The 17,356-nt window shown below is 44.7% G+C and overlaps 1 protein-coding gene across 1 annotated transcript; it reads right to left on the bottom strand.

The window, feature by feature from the left end:
- Nucleotides 1-823: 823 nt before the first annotated feature.
- On the bottom strand, nt 824-4,978 carry LOC123430592. Its single transcript, XM_045114448.1, has 4 exons — nt 4,797-4,978; nt 4,447-4,700; nt 3,677-3,734; nt 824-1,679 (listed from the first exon to the last, which is right to left on the bottom strand). The coding sequence occupies exon 4, from the start codon at nt 1,677-1,679 to the stop codon at nt 1,035-1,037; it is 645 nt and encodes a 214-aa protein (XP_044970383.1). The 5' UTR covers nt 3,677-3,734; nt 4,447-4,700; nt 4,797-4,978; the 3' UTR covers nt 824-1,034.
- Nucleotides 4,979-17,356: the final 12,378 nt, after the last annotated feature.

Genomic DNA, 17,356 nt, shown 5'->3' with positions numbered 1-17,356 from the left:
AACTGTTGCATGATGAATGTCATCCGACATAATTATCCATCACCGATCCAATGCCTACGAGTCTTTTCCTACTGGTCCTTGCTACGTTACTTTGTCGCTACTGCTGTCACTGCTGCTATTGTTACCGCTACTTCTGTCACTGGTGCTACTGTTACCGTTGCTACTGTTGCTATCACACTACTCTGTTACTAAAACTTTGGTGAAGATACTAAGTCTTTCAGGTGTGGTTGACTTGACAACTCAACTGCTAATACTCAAGAATATTCTTTTGCTTCCCCTTGTGTCGAATCAACAAATTTGGGTTGAATACTCTACCCTCGAAAACTGTTGCGATCACCTATACTTGTGGGTTATCAATGCTCACTTGAACTTGCACACCGCAATCTTGATGACGATCATCACTTGATGTCATCCTTCATAGGTTGAATGAGATCTTCCTCTTGATGCAAACCCATGGAAACACACCTAACCCCACATAGAACTCTCACGAAGACCATGGGTTAGTACACAAAAGCGTTATGGACAATGCTTACCATACCATGGGATCACTTGGTCCCTCTCGGTACATCTTGTACACTTTGTGTGTTGATCATCTTGATTTACTCTTTGCTTAGTCTTGATCAACCTTGAGTCTTTATGACCAATCTTTGGAATATACCTTGAATACCACCTTGGTCATCATATAAACTCCTTGAAACCAACAGATGGACTTCAAGAAGTGCCTATGGAAAAATCCTTTGAATATAACTTAAGGCAGCCATTAGTCCATAGGGATTGTCATTAATTACCAAAACCACATATGGAGAAATATGCTCTAACAAAATGCAACAAACATCATCACACCAGACATTCATTCATTAATTCAACTCAAGGTTCAAACGTAGATACAAGTCTTGCAATAAACTTAAACATCACCCTAAATGTTTAACCATAAGGTAAAGATAACTTGGTGGTCTTGACTATGTATCCTCCTCAGAAGTACATGGTAGTGGGTCCATCGATAGAGCTCTCTTCGTAGTCATCCTTGTTGCTGATCAAGGGGTCGTGTCGCCTTCTGGGTGAAGATTTTCTCCCATGTCCAATTGCTCCTCCAGGTTTGCAATGCGGGTCTTCATCTTCTCGATCCTCTCGAGGAAGTCCTTCACTTCATCCTCGTGCTTGTAGTTGGACTCTCGTGCTTCTGCTTCGAGGTCAAGTTCACGGAGCATCAGTTGGTTGATCTTCTTCGTGTCTTTGATTACATGGAGCTCCAAAGTCCTCATGTGTGCCTCCAATGTTTGGGCATAGGAAAGGATAGAGTATTCAGTCTTGGTCTTTATGATTTCTCCATCTTCTCCTCTGAAGGAGACCATGTAGGGGTCCGGCGAAATGGGGCATCCTTTGTATACCTCCTTAATACGCCCGAGTGCAGAGTGAATCGCCATGTCCCTCCCGAGAATCCAGCTTGGTGCAATAAATTTGAAGTCAATGAGCTCTCTGCGATTCCCGAAGGTCCTTCCAGGGATGTGCACCTCAATCCTGTAGCGAGCGTCTGCCGGGAAAGACATGATTGGTTTCCCGGTGATTGTTGGCAGAGCAATCCTTATGTCCTTGACGATCTGCACCAGCTCTTTGCCGTAGGGCATTGTTGCATCGGGCTGGCAAAACTCCGTGACAAAAAATGGGTTGAATGTGGCCATCTACAAATATTGGAAATCAAAGAGAAGTCAGAAATGAGTATATCTTTACCTAATAATAAAGAGGCTATCGCTTCCGTCGGAAAACCCACCGAGGTGATTTTACAAAAAAAACCTTACTATTTATGACATTAAACTCGTAGTATATATTAAATATTTTTTTAAATACTCATATCTTTTAAACCGTAACTCCAAATTTAACATACTATACATGGAATTTGATTAGAAAAATATGTAGAATTTAAATATGATATTATTTTATCTGTTAAACGTTTAATAAAAATACTATCTAGGGTGCAATCTTAATAAATAAGTCATTATTCGTCTTTCTTTCATACCGGTACTCATCCGGGTTGGGGATGAACACGTCAACAAAATCAGGATTAGAGATGAAACTGAAGGTCAGTTGACTGATTCTTTGTACGTATTAAATCTACATGCAAGCCGTATTAAAATAGAAGACCTGTGAAATTTTGAACTGCATTTTTGTAGGATAAGACCATCTTTATTTGTATCGTAACTATAAATTCTCAAATTATAGACATTTTTTATAAATTAAGAGCGTGTGCCGTGTGGTATTTCTTTCTCCCGTTGCAATGCATGGGCCCTTTTGCTAGTGAGAATATAGAAATTTTATGGACATAAGTAAAATGGTTTATTCCTAAGGCTTTTCCAATCTTAGAGGTTACGTCCTACGGTCAGTGGGTGCTCTAGATACCATCCCCGACCTGAAACGATCAAGTCTCTAGTGTTTCTATACTATCCCAAGATCATGCTGGTACACACACAGTACATCAATGTATATATCAAGAGCTCAACCACACTACTTTATTAATCGAAATATCATATCGAGTTCTTTATTACAAATAAAGATTACAATAAAGTGGCTGAAGGCCAACTTATGAGATAAAAATAATTGAAAACTAGCGGAAGCTTCAAAGGTAGTTGAGTCTATCTGACTCCAAGAGCATATCACCGAGCATAGATCGTGTCCTCACTCCTGGTCGGAAAAGTACTCTTCAACATGACACGTTGCAACCGTGTAGGTCGGCATATTGAATATGCCGGCAAGTCACAAAAGAGAGGGGTGAAAATATCATCTATACTATATGCATATATGGCAGGTGAGGCTGTAATTTTAGCGAAAAGCAATTTTTTCCTACAATAAGAGAGGGGGCAAAAGCGAAAATAATTACTACATGTTGTTTGTTTAATGAGAAGGTTCCACCCACCATTTTTCATACCCAAATTATAATTCCCACATCACTAAATTTATTTGTGTCGAGAATTTCTAATAGTTTGAGTTCCTTTGGCTCAAGTTGTCCTTAATGGTGGACACGGCTAATCGATTGGGTTTGGTACTCTGCAGAGTTTTGCACACATTCCCTACAAGATTTGATCGCCTCCAGGGTGTTTGAGAACCGGATGATCAAAACATGGTCTTCCAACGGGTTCCTCTGAGCCACTGTCGGTGCCCATCTATTCCTACCGTTCTTCTACATCTCGTAGCACCGCCCGTCCAGAGTCGCCATGATGTCCAACCAAGCCAGAGCCCATAATGGCTTGTGGTTGTGCAGGTAAGCCGTGGTCTTGAAGTATCCATCCATCTCTTCGTGCCTGGGTGGAACTTTCCTCGTGAATACTGGTACTTCTCCAGCAACACCTAGGCTACCACTGGGTACTACAGGGTGTCGTTCAACCAATTTCCACCCAGAGGTATATTGCATCATGAGGTCTTGAAAAACTTGAAGCCTTGAGGTCTTGGTCACTAATTAAGTCTCACAACTCTCATGATAAACATTCAACCAACCCCGTCTACTAAAAGCATAGCAAAAATAAAATATCGTCTCCCGGACCAAAGTGACAAGGGTTTATGGATGCCTACCACATGATACTACTCAAGAACCAAGTTTCCAATTTACCTACTTTGCATGCAATGGTGGAAAAATTGAACTAATGCAATAAAATTCATAGGTAACACATGATCAATGTGAACTTACCTTGCTGACAGTCTTCAAACTCGAGTGACTCTAAATAGCAAGCCTCGCACTCCGTGATCTAATGAGACAAACAATTCACACAATAAGCACAACATAAACATAACAACAATTATTAACTAATAATATTAAAACAATCAATAACACTAACGACGACAAGAGAGAAAACCAAATAAAGAATTCATCCAAAACTCCATCGCAAAGCTTTTACTAAAACAAGCTATAAATAGATTTCTAATAACATCTTAATAGAAATATAAACTAAGTTTAATTGAAATTAACAAAAAGTATTTCACCTAAACTTTTCTACACAAAAAGAATCAAATAAGGTTTTATAAAACAAAAGTTACGGCCTAGTTAACATAGATCTTGAATCTGTCCCGATCAAAAATTTATAAAAACAAATTATTATTTTATTAATCCTCTCAAAAGATATAACAAATAGAAATCAGAAGGAAAAAGAAACACTCAAAAACCATTTTTTAGATAAAAGTCATACCTAAATTAGTGTTTAATACAAATATATTTGAACTCAAAATTTAAATATTCAAAAAAAATTGGATGGTTCCACGTGATAGATGAGATTTTATTGAATCATTAGCAAAAAGAATCAACTCAAACGGAGTTATAAAACTAAAGATACAAAAAAACAAAACTAAGATCTAATCTAAAAACGGGTTTTTTTTTCTAAAACGTTAGATTACGGACACATAACACGTGGCTATCACTGAGCGTTCACTACAAGGACTAAAAGATGGACGGTCTTTACTTACCTAATACGGAGATAAAACTACTAGCCAAACGCACAGAATAGGAAAGCTACACGGGGCGAACGTGAGGAGGCAGGGAAGAGATGATGATGGTGCGGGAGCTCCGACGATCAACGGCGTCGGGGAAATTGTCCAACAGATGCGGGACGTCGAGGGCGACCAATTTTTGCTGAAGGTGAAGGTTGGTGGTGACGAGAGCGAGCAGAGCTTCAAGGTGAACTCCGTGAACTACGGCGGCGTTGTGAGCTTGAGGTGGTCTGTGTAGATGCATAAACGAGATTGGACCTTGTCAAAAAAAAGATAGGGACCGAAAGAAGTCGAACTGCAGAAGATAGAGATCCGGGATGGCTCACAGGCGTTGGAATCCGACGATGAACCGCATCTTTCTTATGCGAGATCCAAACGACGAGTGCGAGACGTATAGATGGTTTCGGCGTGGTTTTTTTTAGGAAAATCGATCCAGGAGAGTCTCGGATATTTATAGGACATATGCTTGGGGCAGGGGTTGACTCGGGATAAGATTGGAGAAGGATTTGAATCGGTTCCTATAGGTAAGCGTACATATCTCAGTTCGTTTCCTTTCGTGGACAGGAAGAAGGTCAGGCGGGTCCCACGCGCCAGGGAGAGAAAGAGTACGAGAGAGAGGAAATTGGAAGGAAGAGAGATTACGTGGCGTGGGGTGTGGGTGCGTTGCCCTTTCTTTCTTCAAGACCGGCGGCGGCTGGGAGGAACCAGCTCTGGCTCCAGCCTCGCTAGGGCAGCTGCCCTCGTGCGTAAGTGGGCTGTGTATGCATGCGCACCGCTGGCTGGCTGGGATGGCCTGGCCTGGCAAGCGGACGTTGCATTTTTTTTAGAAATAAAACGGAAAAATAAACATACTGTACACAAAATAATATATAGGGTATTATATATCAATATGATAGGAAAAATAAATCCTATAGCATGGACATTTTTTAGACACAAAATAAAATATTTATAAAAAATTATTTTTTAGAATTCCAAATAAAATCAAATTTGACTTTCAAATAAATTGATACTATTTTTCTTCTGATTTTTGGGGTGTTATGTTACCTTCTCTCATACTTGTTGAACAAGGTATGTTGTCAGGGATCTGTGAATGAAATTCACGTGTCAATAAAAATGAAATCAAATACAAATGAAAATTCAATTGTCACATTCATTTCGATCAAAGTGCATAGATGTTTAGCTGTAATTGTAAGTTATTTGGTGTTGCTAAAAAATATTCATCCGATGCACAGGTTCATTAAGGTTTTAGCACAACTGAACTATAAGATTTGCATGGCTCATGTAAGGACTGATGGTGTTTTTTTAGAAAAGGAGGATGACCCCCGGCCTGTGCATCTGGGAGATGCATGCAGCCTTTTTATTGATTATTTGCGAGTAACTTACAAAGTATTACAACAATATGTGTGAATCCGTCAACTTCGCAACAACTGTCGCTACTCTTATCCATATGATGAAGGGGTGCTAGCTCGGCCACATACCCACACCAGTTACCTAATCCTAACATCAAAAACCGGGAGCCCCAGCAGAGCTGGTCGAGCCATCTGCCACATACCGGGTGTAGGGCACAAAACTGATCTGATGCACTCGTGTGATGTCGCCGTCATCTTCCACTGATCCGTCTTTAGAGCGGATATTGAGGCTTCTACCTTGTGTAGCCACTCTGTCATCGATGTCACCATGACGCCAGACAGCTACCTCCTCCTGCGCAAGTCCCTCTTCACGCATCGGTCGCCGAGTCCCCACAGCGCCATGCCGCCGATATCCGCCGCCATCAATATGTGAGATGAAGCACCGCTCCACCATTCCTCCAGCCAGCACTTGCTCCAAAACGATGCCCCCAGGAAACGCCATCATCGTCCGATCCAGGAAGACCCAGATCTAGGGTTTCCCCTAGAGCATCTCGAGCCTGATGACGCAAACAGCAATGTCGTTGCTCCACTAGACGAGCGCCGCTGGCGTCACAGCCTCCAAGATGAAGATGACCAAAATGCGTCGACATTGAACCGTCGCCACTTGAGTCGCCCCGGAGCAACGCCTTCAAGAAGGAAAACGCCACCGCGGTGTCGTCGTCGCTTAGAACAAGGGGATCTGAGGTTTTCACCTGAGCTCCTGGGAGGGGTGGAAGGAAGAGGATCCTCTCTGAAGCCTCCAACAAGGAGAACAACACCCAAAGGCGCTGCCTTCGGAGTGGCCGTCACACCGGCCAAGGGACTCCCCCGAACCCTTCGAACCACCGGATCTGCAAGGCCAGCACCCAAGACCAGCAAGAAGCCATCAGGGGCCGGATCCGCTGCAGATCGGAGTAGATCGGGGTGGAGGACAAGCAACACCATGGCCACCAGCATCCAGCGAGGACCGCCGCCGCAGACGCCGCCACCCCTCGCGTCGTCCGGGACAAAGAGGGAGTCGCCTGGCGCACAGGGGTCACCACCGCATGCACACGCCGAAGCACCGTCGCTAGCCCAACGCCCGCAACCACATGCCGAGGGCCGCCGTCGAGCGCCCCGCTCCCCGCCACCGCTCGCCGAGGCCTGGCCTCTCGCGCCCGACCGCGATTGCCACAGGACACCGCCGTCAACTGCCTAGATCCGCCGCCCGCAGAAGAAGGGGCGCCGGGAGAGGGAGTCCCCCCGCCGCCGCCGTCTGCCACGCAGGTTTCACCCGGCGACGTCGCCCGACGGCGGCGAGGAGGGAAGGAAGAAAGGGCGGCGGCGGCTAGGGTTGGAAGCCCCCGAGTCGCCCAGGGCAGGGGCGATGCGAGGGTTCTTGAGAAGTGGTATGTGTGTAAGGACTGATGGTGTGCCTTCCCTCATTCTAATGTTTTTAGTCATATTTAGATGGTCTACGTGCATGCATGTAACCTTTGTTATATCTTACAAGTACAAATGCCCGTGCGATGCACCGGGCGAAAAAATGGACATAACCTACTTCATGTCCCATTGTGCATCAATTTTTAATATTCATTTTAACAAACATTGATAACATGATTAAACGTGGGAATTTCATTATATTTTTAATAAAAGTTAATGTTTTAGCAAAAGAACCCGTGCGTTGCAATATGTATGAAAAAAATCATGGTTTACATGATATTCGATAGTTTATCTATCATGGTGAAATAGTGAGCTTTATTTCTCAATCTGTTATATTCTTCCTCGTCTTATCATGAATTCGTATTTATTACTTGACCACTTCAAAGATGAAATGACCCATTAGATAGTAATGAATTTACAATGCTTGATACTTTTTTGAGCACACCAACTACGCCAACACGGCTACTTCCCTTGACACTATCAATAAAGGTCGAACATGATAAGGATTAGGACATGTGAAGTTGCGGGTGAGATGATATGATGAAGGCGAGTAGCCACGGGAATGGAGGTGGTGCACGGAAGGACCGAGGACATGGTCGGCGTAGGCATGACCACATGATTCTCTCTCTCCCTAGCTAGCATGCATGGCAAAATATGAAGCAACCACTCTTCGAGACCCATTTGGAGCAGGATGCATTGTTGTTGTATTCTCTCAACGCTTAATCCTTTCTCTCATCAGCGGCATGAAAACATCCAGACTCGAGGAATATATTGATGATTAGTTAGTCGAGAAGTGAGCCCCAAATATATTTTCCATAAATAAATAGTATTTCTTTTCAATATTTTTTAAACAAATCTTTCTAATATTCTGAGGCACACATCTTTGAAGTACTATAACTATTAATGTATTCATAATTAAGACTAAAATATTGTAGGCTTAAACATTGAGTGTATGCTAGCAGAGATCGACATCTAGCTCTACCCAAAAAAAGACATCTACCAGCAGAGAAAACAATGCAACATGCACTCAATCCCACCAAGAATTATTGTTCCACCGCTTAGTTCTTATCTTCTCCATCGACCACACAGTGGCACTTCTCCATCCACCATCCTTGTACACCACCGACAGCCGACCAGCACCACCAGACCTACTCCGGCGCCTCCGCCATAGGCCCAGCCAGCACTCGCGCGCAGGCTCGCCGCCAGCTAGGAGCCCATACGCAGCCAGCCGCACTGCAACAACTCCGACGCTCGTATGTCGCCTCCCGCACCTCCCCCTCGAGCCAGACGCCTGCAGACCCTCGCCTCCCGTCCGGCGAACGTTGCCATCGCCGGCTGACCCCTGTAGATCATTCCCTTCACACTAACTCCCTCTGGATCTCCCCCTCACCTCCATGTATTTTACCTCCCACGAGGCTCTGTTCCTTTTCCCCGAGGGTGGACTGTACATGTGTCCGCCCAGCGCCATAGCCATGATTGGTTCATCCGCGTTGGTGATGCACTATCCCTGACCCATTCTCGCATCAGGGAGGGAAGGAGGAGGGGCGACCGGAGTGAAGCTGTCGCGCTATCCTCGGCGAGGGGAGGAGGGGGAGGGGCGGCGCGTAGGCCCATTCTCGCATCAGCAAGGGGAGGAGGAGGAGGAGGGGCAGCGGAGCACCGACTTCCTTCTGCCTCGACACCGCCGGCACCAGCCGCCGACGACCTGCGCCCGAAGCTCCCGCGAGTACGCCGTGCTCGAGCCCATCGTGCAGGGAGGGTGATTCTGTAAAAGTGAAACGTTTTTCAACTTAGTAAAGGACTGCAAAGGACCGTGGGTTGATTTAGAAGAAACAAAAGGGTGTTTTCGCAGAAATGCCATGACGGACAACCAGAAACCGTATTTGCTTTGTTATTATTGGGGAGAGAAATCTCTCTTTTCTCCATCTTCTCCAGACAAAAGATAATACCAGCCCCAATTGTCATACTCCTCTTGAGTGCTTCCCCAAAATTTCCTTCTATCATCCAACCCATAGAATATGCCATTGTGTTCAAACACCGATGTAAAGATATTGGAATTTTGTCATGCAAGTATAAGTACACAATTGTTACGTGTCATGGATAATGCCAACTGTTGTTAATGAATATGCATATCGTTTACTGAATATTTTTGCAACAACGCTTCCATATATGTCCCTAATCAAATATCAAGCATTGTTTTTGTACCACATTTCAGTAAATTTGGCCACTAAATGATGAACATATATCAAAACATACAGTACACTGATTTCTTCCACTCAATTCTGAACCTATATCAATTCTGAAAGTACAGTACAATATTCCAGTTTTCTGAAACTGATTTGAACCTATCTCAATTTTGAACCTATATTCTTCTCTATTGCACTATATTAACGGCAAATCTGAACCCCATGCTTAACATTGCAGGAAACCCATGTATCAAGTTTCGTTTCTGAACAACATTTCGGTAAACTCGGTCACTGAATTATGAACATATATAAAAAAACTACAGTCACTAATTTTTGTCACTGAATTTTGAACATATATCAATTCTGAAACTTCAGCACAATATTACACATTTCTGAAACATATTTGAACCTATATCAGTTCTGAACCTATATTCTTCTTTACTGCACTATATTAACAGCAAATCTGAACCCCATGCTGCTATAATTCGGTGGCTGAAAGTATATAATCCAACTCATTTCCAGAAAATACACACTTGAGATGTCAGGCATGTACTGATGTACATTATCCAGCACGTTCACGTCTTCTGAAGCATTCTTGTAAGATATTCCACTTCCAAGTTATTTTTATGTCCTTTTTTACATAATGGTTGACGTGTTCTTACTAACTGGATTCACGAGATGGATTGTATATGAGAAAATGATTGAAAGGATTGCATCTTTAGCCATTCCGAACAGAAATCAGTGATAAATTACAGCTCTCACATGTGTTGATGCGATCAGGCAGGCATACGGACTACAATGTCTAATGGAGGCCAATAGATCGAGGAAAGAAATAGCGGCTAGGCAGAGATGGATCGATGGGTCTGTACCTGGGACGAGATTCAGAGTGGACTGATTGGGGGCGCGTCCCAGGCAGGCAAGCAGGATCGCCGAAGAGCTAGAGCAGAGCCGGTTGGCGCCGAAGTTGAGGTGTCGGGCAGTCCAGCCACATGCCCACGGGCAGGATCGACCAGCCGAGACCCAGGGAGGAGGAGGCCGACGGGCGGAAGGCGCCGAGCGGCGTGTGCTGCAGGAAGGTTAGAGTGAGGGGGGAGTTGTTGGGAACGTCGCATGGGAAACAAAAAATTTCCTACGCGCACGAAGACCTATCATGGTGATGTCCATCTACGAGAGGGGATGAGTGATCTACGTACCCTTGTAGACCGTACAGCAGAAGCGTTAGAGAACGCGGTTGATGTAGTGGAACGTCCTCACGTCCCTCGATCCGCCCCGCGAACAATCCCGCGATCAGTCCCACGATCTAGTACCGAACGGACGGCACCTCCGCGTTCAGCACACGTAAAGCTCGACGATGATCTCGGCCTTCTTGATCAAGCAAGAGAGACGGAGAGGTAGAAGAGTTCTCCGGCAGCGTGACGGCGCTCCGGAGGTTGGTGATGACCTTGTCTCAGCAGGGCTCCGCCCGAGCTCCGCAGAAACGCGATCTAGAGGAAAAACCGTGGAGGTATGTGGTCGGGCTGCCGTGGAAAAGTCGTCTCAAATCAGCCCTAAAACCTCCGTATATATATGTGGGAGGGAGGGGGCCTTGCCTTGGGGCTCGGGTCGGCCGAGTCCAAGGGGGAGGACTCTCCCCCCCCCAAACCGAGTTGGACTAGGTTTGGTGGGAGGGAGTCCTCCTCCCTTCCCACCTCCTCCTTTTTTTTTCCTCTTGATTTTTCTTCTCTTGGCGCATAGACCACTTGTGGGCTGTCCCACCAGCCCACTAAGGGCTGGTGTGTCTCCCCCAAGGCCTATGGGCTTTCCCGGGGTGGGTTGCCCCCCCCCCCCCGGTGAACTCCCGGAACCCATTCGTCATTCCCGGTACATTCCCGGTAACTCCGAAAACCTTCCGGTAATCAAATGAGGTCATCCTATATATCAATCTTCGTTTCTGGACCATTCCGGAAACCCTCGTGACGTCCGTGATCTCATCCGGGACTCCGAACAACATTCGGTAACCAACCATATAACTCATATACGCATAAAACAACGTCGAACCTTAAGTGTGCAGACCCTGCGGGTTCGAGAACTATGTAGACATGACCCGAGAGACTCCTCGGTCAATATCCAATAGCGGGACCTGGATGCCCATATTGGATCCTACATATTCTACGAAGATCTTATCGTTTGAACCTCAGTGCCAAGGATTCGTATAATCCCGTATGTCATTCCCTTTGTCCTTCGGTATGTTACTTGCCCGAGATTCGATCGTCAGTATCCGCATACCTATTTCAATCTCGTTTACCGGCAAGTCTCTTTACTCGTTCCGTAATACAAGATCCCGCAACTTACACTAAGTTACATTGCTTGCAAGGCTTGTGTGTGATGTTGTATTACCGAGTGGGCCCCGAGATACCTCTCCGTCACACGGAGTGACAAATCCCAGTCTTGATCCATACTAACTCAACTAACACCTTCGGAGATACCTGTAGAGCATCTTTATAGTCACCCAGTTACGTTGCGACGTTTGATACACACAAAGCATTCCTCCGGTGTCAGTGAGTTATATGATCTCATGGTCATAGGAATAAATACTTGACACGCAGAAAACAGTAGCAACAAAATGACACGATCAACATGCTACGTCTATTAGTTTGGGTCTAGTCCATCACGTGATTCTCCCAATGACGTGATCCAGTTATCAAGCAACAACACCTTGTTCATAATCAGAAGACACTGACTATCATTGATCAACTGGCTAGCCAACTAGAGGCATGCTAGGGACGGTGTTTTGTCTATGTATCCACACATGTAAATGAGTCTTCATTCAATACAATTATAGCATGGATAATAAACTATTATCTTGATACAGGAATTATAATAATAACTATACATTTATTATTGCCTCTAGGGCATAATTCCAACAGTCTCCCACTTGCACTAGAGTCAATAATCAAGCCCTCACATCACCATGTGAATTACATTGTAATAAATCTAACACCCATACAGTTCTGGTGTCGATCATGTTTTGGCCGTGGAAGAGGTTTAGTCAGCGGGTCTGCTACATTCAGATCCGTGTGCACTTTGCATATATTTACGTCCTCTTCCTCGACGTAGTCGCGGATGAGGTTGAAGCGTCGTTTGATGTGTCTGGTCTTCTTGTGAAACCTTTGCTAAGGCAATGGCACCAGTGTTGTCACAGAACAAGGTTATTGGATCCAGTGCGCTTGGCACCACTCCAAGATCCGTCATGAACTGCTTCATCCAGACACCCTCCTTAGCCGCCTCCGAGGCAGCCATGTACTCCACTTCACATGTAGAATCTGCTACGACGCTTTGCTTGGAACTGCACCAGCTTACTGCACCCCCATTAAGAATAAATACGTATCCGGTTTGCGACTTAGAGTCGTCCGGATCTGTGTCAAAGCTTGCATCGACGTAACCTTTTACGGCGAGCTCTTCGTCACCTCCATACACGAGAAACATCTCCTTAGTCCTTTTTAGGTACTTCAGGATATTCTTGACCGATGTCCAGTGATCCACTCCTGGATTACTCTGGAACCTACCTGCCATACTTATGGCCAGGCTAACATCCGGTCTAGTGCACAACATCGCATACATGATAGAACCTATGGCTGAAGCATAGGGGACGGAGCGCATATGCTCTCTATCTTCATCAGTTGCTGGGCACTGAGTCTTACTCAATCTCGTACCTTGTAAAACTGGCAAGAACCCTTTCTTGGACTGTTCCATTTTGAACCTCTTCAAAACTTTATCAAGGTATGTGCTTTGTGAAAGTCCTATCAGGCGTTTTGATCTATCCCTATAGATCTTAATGCCTAGAATGTAAGCAGCTTCTCCTAGGTCCTTCATAGAGAAACTTTTATTCAAGTAACCTTTTATGCTCTCCAAAAGCTCTACGTTGTTTCCAATCAGTAATATGTCATCCACATAATATATTAGAAACGCCACAGAGCTCCCACTCACTTTCTTGTAAATACAAGATTCTCCAACCACTTGTATAAACCCAAATGCTTTGATCACCTCATCAAAGCATTTGTTCCAACTCCGAGATGCTTGCACCAGTCCATAAATGGATCGCTGGAGCTTGCACACCTTGTCAGCATTTTTAGGATCGACAAAACCTTCGGGTTGCATCATATACAACTCTTCCTTAAGGAAACCGTTAAGGAACGCCGTTTTGACATCCATCTGCCAGATTTCATAATCGAAAAATGCAGCTATTGCTAACATGATTCTGACGGACTTAAGCATCGCTACGGGTGAGAAAGTCTCATTGTAGTCAACTCCTGGAACTTGTGAAAAACCCTTTGCCACAAGTCGAGCTTTATAAACAGTCACATTACCGTCAGCGTCCGTCTTCTTCTTAAAGATCCATTTGTTCTGAATAGCCTTGCGGCCCTCAGGTAGTATCTCCAAAGTCCACACTTTGTTCTCATACATGGATCCTATCTCGGATTTCATGGCTTCTAGCCATTTGTTGGAATCTGGGCCCACCATTGCTTCTTCATAATTTGCAGGTTCATTGTTGTCTAACAACATGATTGATAAGACGGGATTACCGTACCACTCTGGAGCAGCGCGTGATCTCGTCGACCTGCGTGGTTCAACAGAAACTTGAACTGGAGTTTCATGATCATCATCATTAACTTCCTCCTCAACCGGCGTCGCAACGACAGAGGTTTCCCCTTGCCCTGCGCCACCATCCAGAGGGATGAGAGGTTCGACAACCTCGTCAAGTTCTATCTTCCTCCCACTCAATTCTCTCGAGAGAAACTCCTTCTCGAGAAAAGCTCCGTTTTTAGCAACAAACACTTTGCCCTCGGATTTGAGATAGAAGGTGTACCCAACTGTCTCTTTTGGGTAACCTATGAAGACGCACTTTTCCGCTTTGGGTTCCAGCTTTTCAGGCTGAAGCTTTTTGACATAAGCATCACATCCCCAAACTTTAAGAAACGACAACTTTGGCCTTTTGCCATACCACAGTTCGTATGGTGTCGTCTCAACGGATTTTGATGGTGCCCTATTTAAAGTGAATGCAGCTGTTTCTAATGCATAACCCCAAAATGATAACGGCAAATCAGTAAGAGACATCATAGATCGCACCATCTCTAACAAAGTACGATTACGACGTTCGGACACACCATTACGCTGTGGTGTTCCAGGCGGTGTTAACTGCGAAACAATTCCACATTGTCTTAAGTGAGCACCAAACTCGAAACTCAGATATTCACCCCCACGATCAGACCGTAGGAACTTGATCTTCTTGTTACGACGATTTTCCACTTCACTCTGAAATTGCTTGAACTTTTCAAATGTTTCAGACTTGTGCTTCATCAAGTAGACATAACCATATCTACTTAAATCGTCAGTGAAGGTGAGAAAATAACGATATCCGCCGCGTGCCTCTACGCTCATTGGGCCACACACATCGGTATGTATGCTTTCCAACAAGTCACTTGCACGCTCCATTGTTCCAGAGAATGGAGTCTTAGTCATCTTGCCCATGAGGCATGGTTCGCACGTGTCAAGTGAATCAAAGTCAAGTGACTCCAAAAGTCCATCAGCATGGAGTTTCTTCATGCGCTTTACACCAATATGACCCAAGCGGCAGTGCCACAAAAATATGGCGCTATCATTGTTTACTCTAATTCTTTTGGTCTCAATGTTATGTATATGCGTATCGCTATCAAGATTCAATATGAACAATCCTCTCATATTCGGTGCATGACCATAAAAGATGTTACTCATAGAAATAGAACAACCATTATTCTCAGACTTAAAAGAGTAACCGTCTCGCAATAAACAAGATCCAGATATAATGTTCATGCTCAACGCAGGCACTAAATAACAATGATTTAAGTTCATCACTAATCCCGATGGTAGCTGAAGTGACACTGTGCCGACGGCGATTGCATCAACCTTGGAACCATTTCCTACGCGCATTGTCACTTCGTCTTTCGCCAGCCTTCGTCTATTCCGCAGTTCCTGCTTCGAGTTGCAAATGTGAGCAACAGAACCGGTATCGAATACCCAGGCACTACTACGAGAGCCGGTTAAGTACACATCAATAACATGTATATCAAATATACCTGATTTTTCTTTGCCCGCCTTCTTATCTGCCAGATACTTGGGGCAATTGCACTTCCAGTGACCCATACCCTTGCAATAGAAGCACTCTGTTTCAGGCTTAGGTCTAGCCTTGGGTTTCTTCGGCGGATTGGCAACAGGCTTGCCGCTCTTCTTCGAATTGCCCTTCTTGCCTTTGCCGTTTCTCTTGAAACTAGTGGTCTTGCTCACCATCAACACTTGATGATCTTTACGGAGTTCAGACTCTGCGACTTTCAGCATCGCAAACAACTCGCCGGGAGACTTGTTCATCCCTTGCATGTTGTAGTTCAACACAAAGCCTTTATAGCTTGGCGGCAGTGATTGAAGGATTCTGTCAGTGATAGCTTCTTGCGGGAGTTCAATCCCCAGCTCAGCTAGACGGTTTGAGTACCCAGACATTTTGAGCACATGTTCACTGACAGACGAGTTTTCCTCCATCTTGCAAGCATAGAATTTATCGGAGGTCTCATACCTCTCGATCCGGGCGTTCTTCTGAAAGATAAACTCCAACTCCTGGAACATCTCAAATGCTCCATGACGCTCAAAGCGACGTTGAAGTCCCGGTTCTAAGCCATACAAGACTGCACATTGAACTATTGAGTAGTCCTCCTTACGTGCTAACCAAGCGTTCTTAACATCCTGATCAGCCGTAGCGGGTGGTTCATCTCCTAGCGCAGCATTAAGGACATAATCCTTCTTCCCAGCTTGTAAGATTAGCTTAAGATTACGAGCCCAGTCTACAAAGTTGCTTCCATCATCTTTCAACTTAGCTTTCTCTAGGAACGTATTAGAATTCAGGATGACTGTCGCGTGAGCCATGATCTACAACACAAATATATTCAAAGTGGATTTAGACTATGTTCAAGATAATTAGAGTTCAACTTAATCAAATTATATGCTAAACACCCACTCAAAAGGTACATCTCTCTAGTCATTTGAGTGGTTCATGATCCACTTACACTATCCCAAGTCCGATCATCACGTGAGTTGAGTATAGTTTCAGTGGTAAGCATCCCTATGCTAATCATATCAACTATATGATTCATGATCGACCTTTCGGTCTCATGTGTTCCGAGGCCATGTCTGCACATGCTAGGCTCGTCAAGCTTAACCCGAGTGTTCCGCGTGCGCAACTGTTTTGCACCCGTTGTATGTGAACGTTGAGTCTATCACACCCGATCATCACGTGGTGTCTCGAAACGACGAACTGTAGCAACGGTGCACAGTCGGGGAGAACACAATTTCGTCTTGAAATTTTAGTGAGAGATCACCTCATAATGCTACCGTCGTTCGAAGCAAAATAAGGTGCATAAAAGGATTAACATCACATGCAATTCATAAGTGACATGATATGGCCATCATCACGTGCTTCTTGATCTCCATCACCAAAGCACCGGCACGATCTTCTTGTCACCGGCGCCACACCATGATCATCCATCAACGTGTTGCCATCGGGGTTGTCGTGCTACTTATGCTATTACTACTAAAGCTACATCCTAGCAAAATAGTAAACGCATCTGCAAGCACAAACGTTAGTATAAAGACAACCCTATGGCTCCTGCCGGTTGCCGTACCATCGACGTGCAAGTCGATATTTCTATTACAACATGATCATCTCATACATCCAATATATCACATCACATCATTGGCCATATCACATCACAATCATACCCTGCAAAAACAAGTTAGACGTCCTCTAATTTTGTTGTTGCATGTTTTACGTGGTGACCAAGGGTATCTAGTAGGATCGCATCTTACTTACGCTAACACCACAACGGA

Source organism: Hordeum vulgare, chromosome 2H (genome assembly GCF_904849725.1).
Source record: "Hordeum vulgare subsp. vulgare chromosome 2H, MorexV3_pseudomolecules_assembly, whole genome shotgun sequence".
Taxonomy (NCBI): Eukaryota; Viridiplantae; Streptophyta; class Magnoliopsida; order Poales; family Poaceae; genus Hordeum; species Hordeum vulgare.
This window is presented reverse-complemented; position numbering and strand designations above follow the sequence as displayed.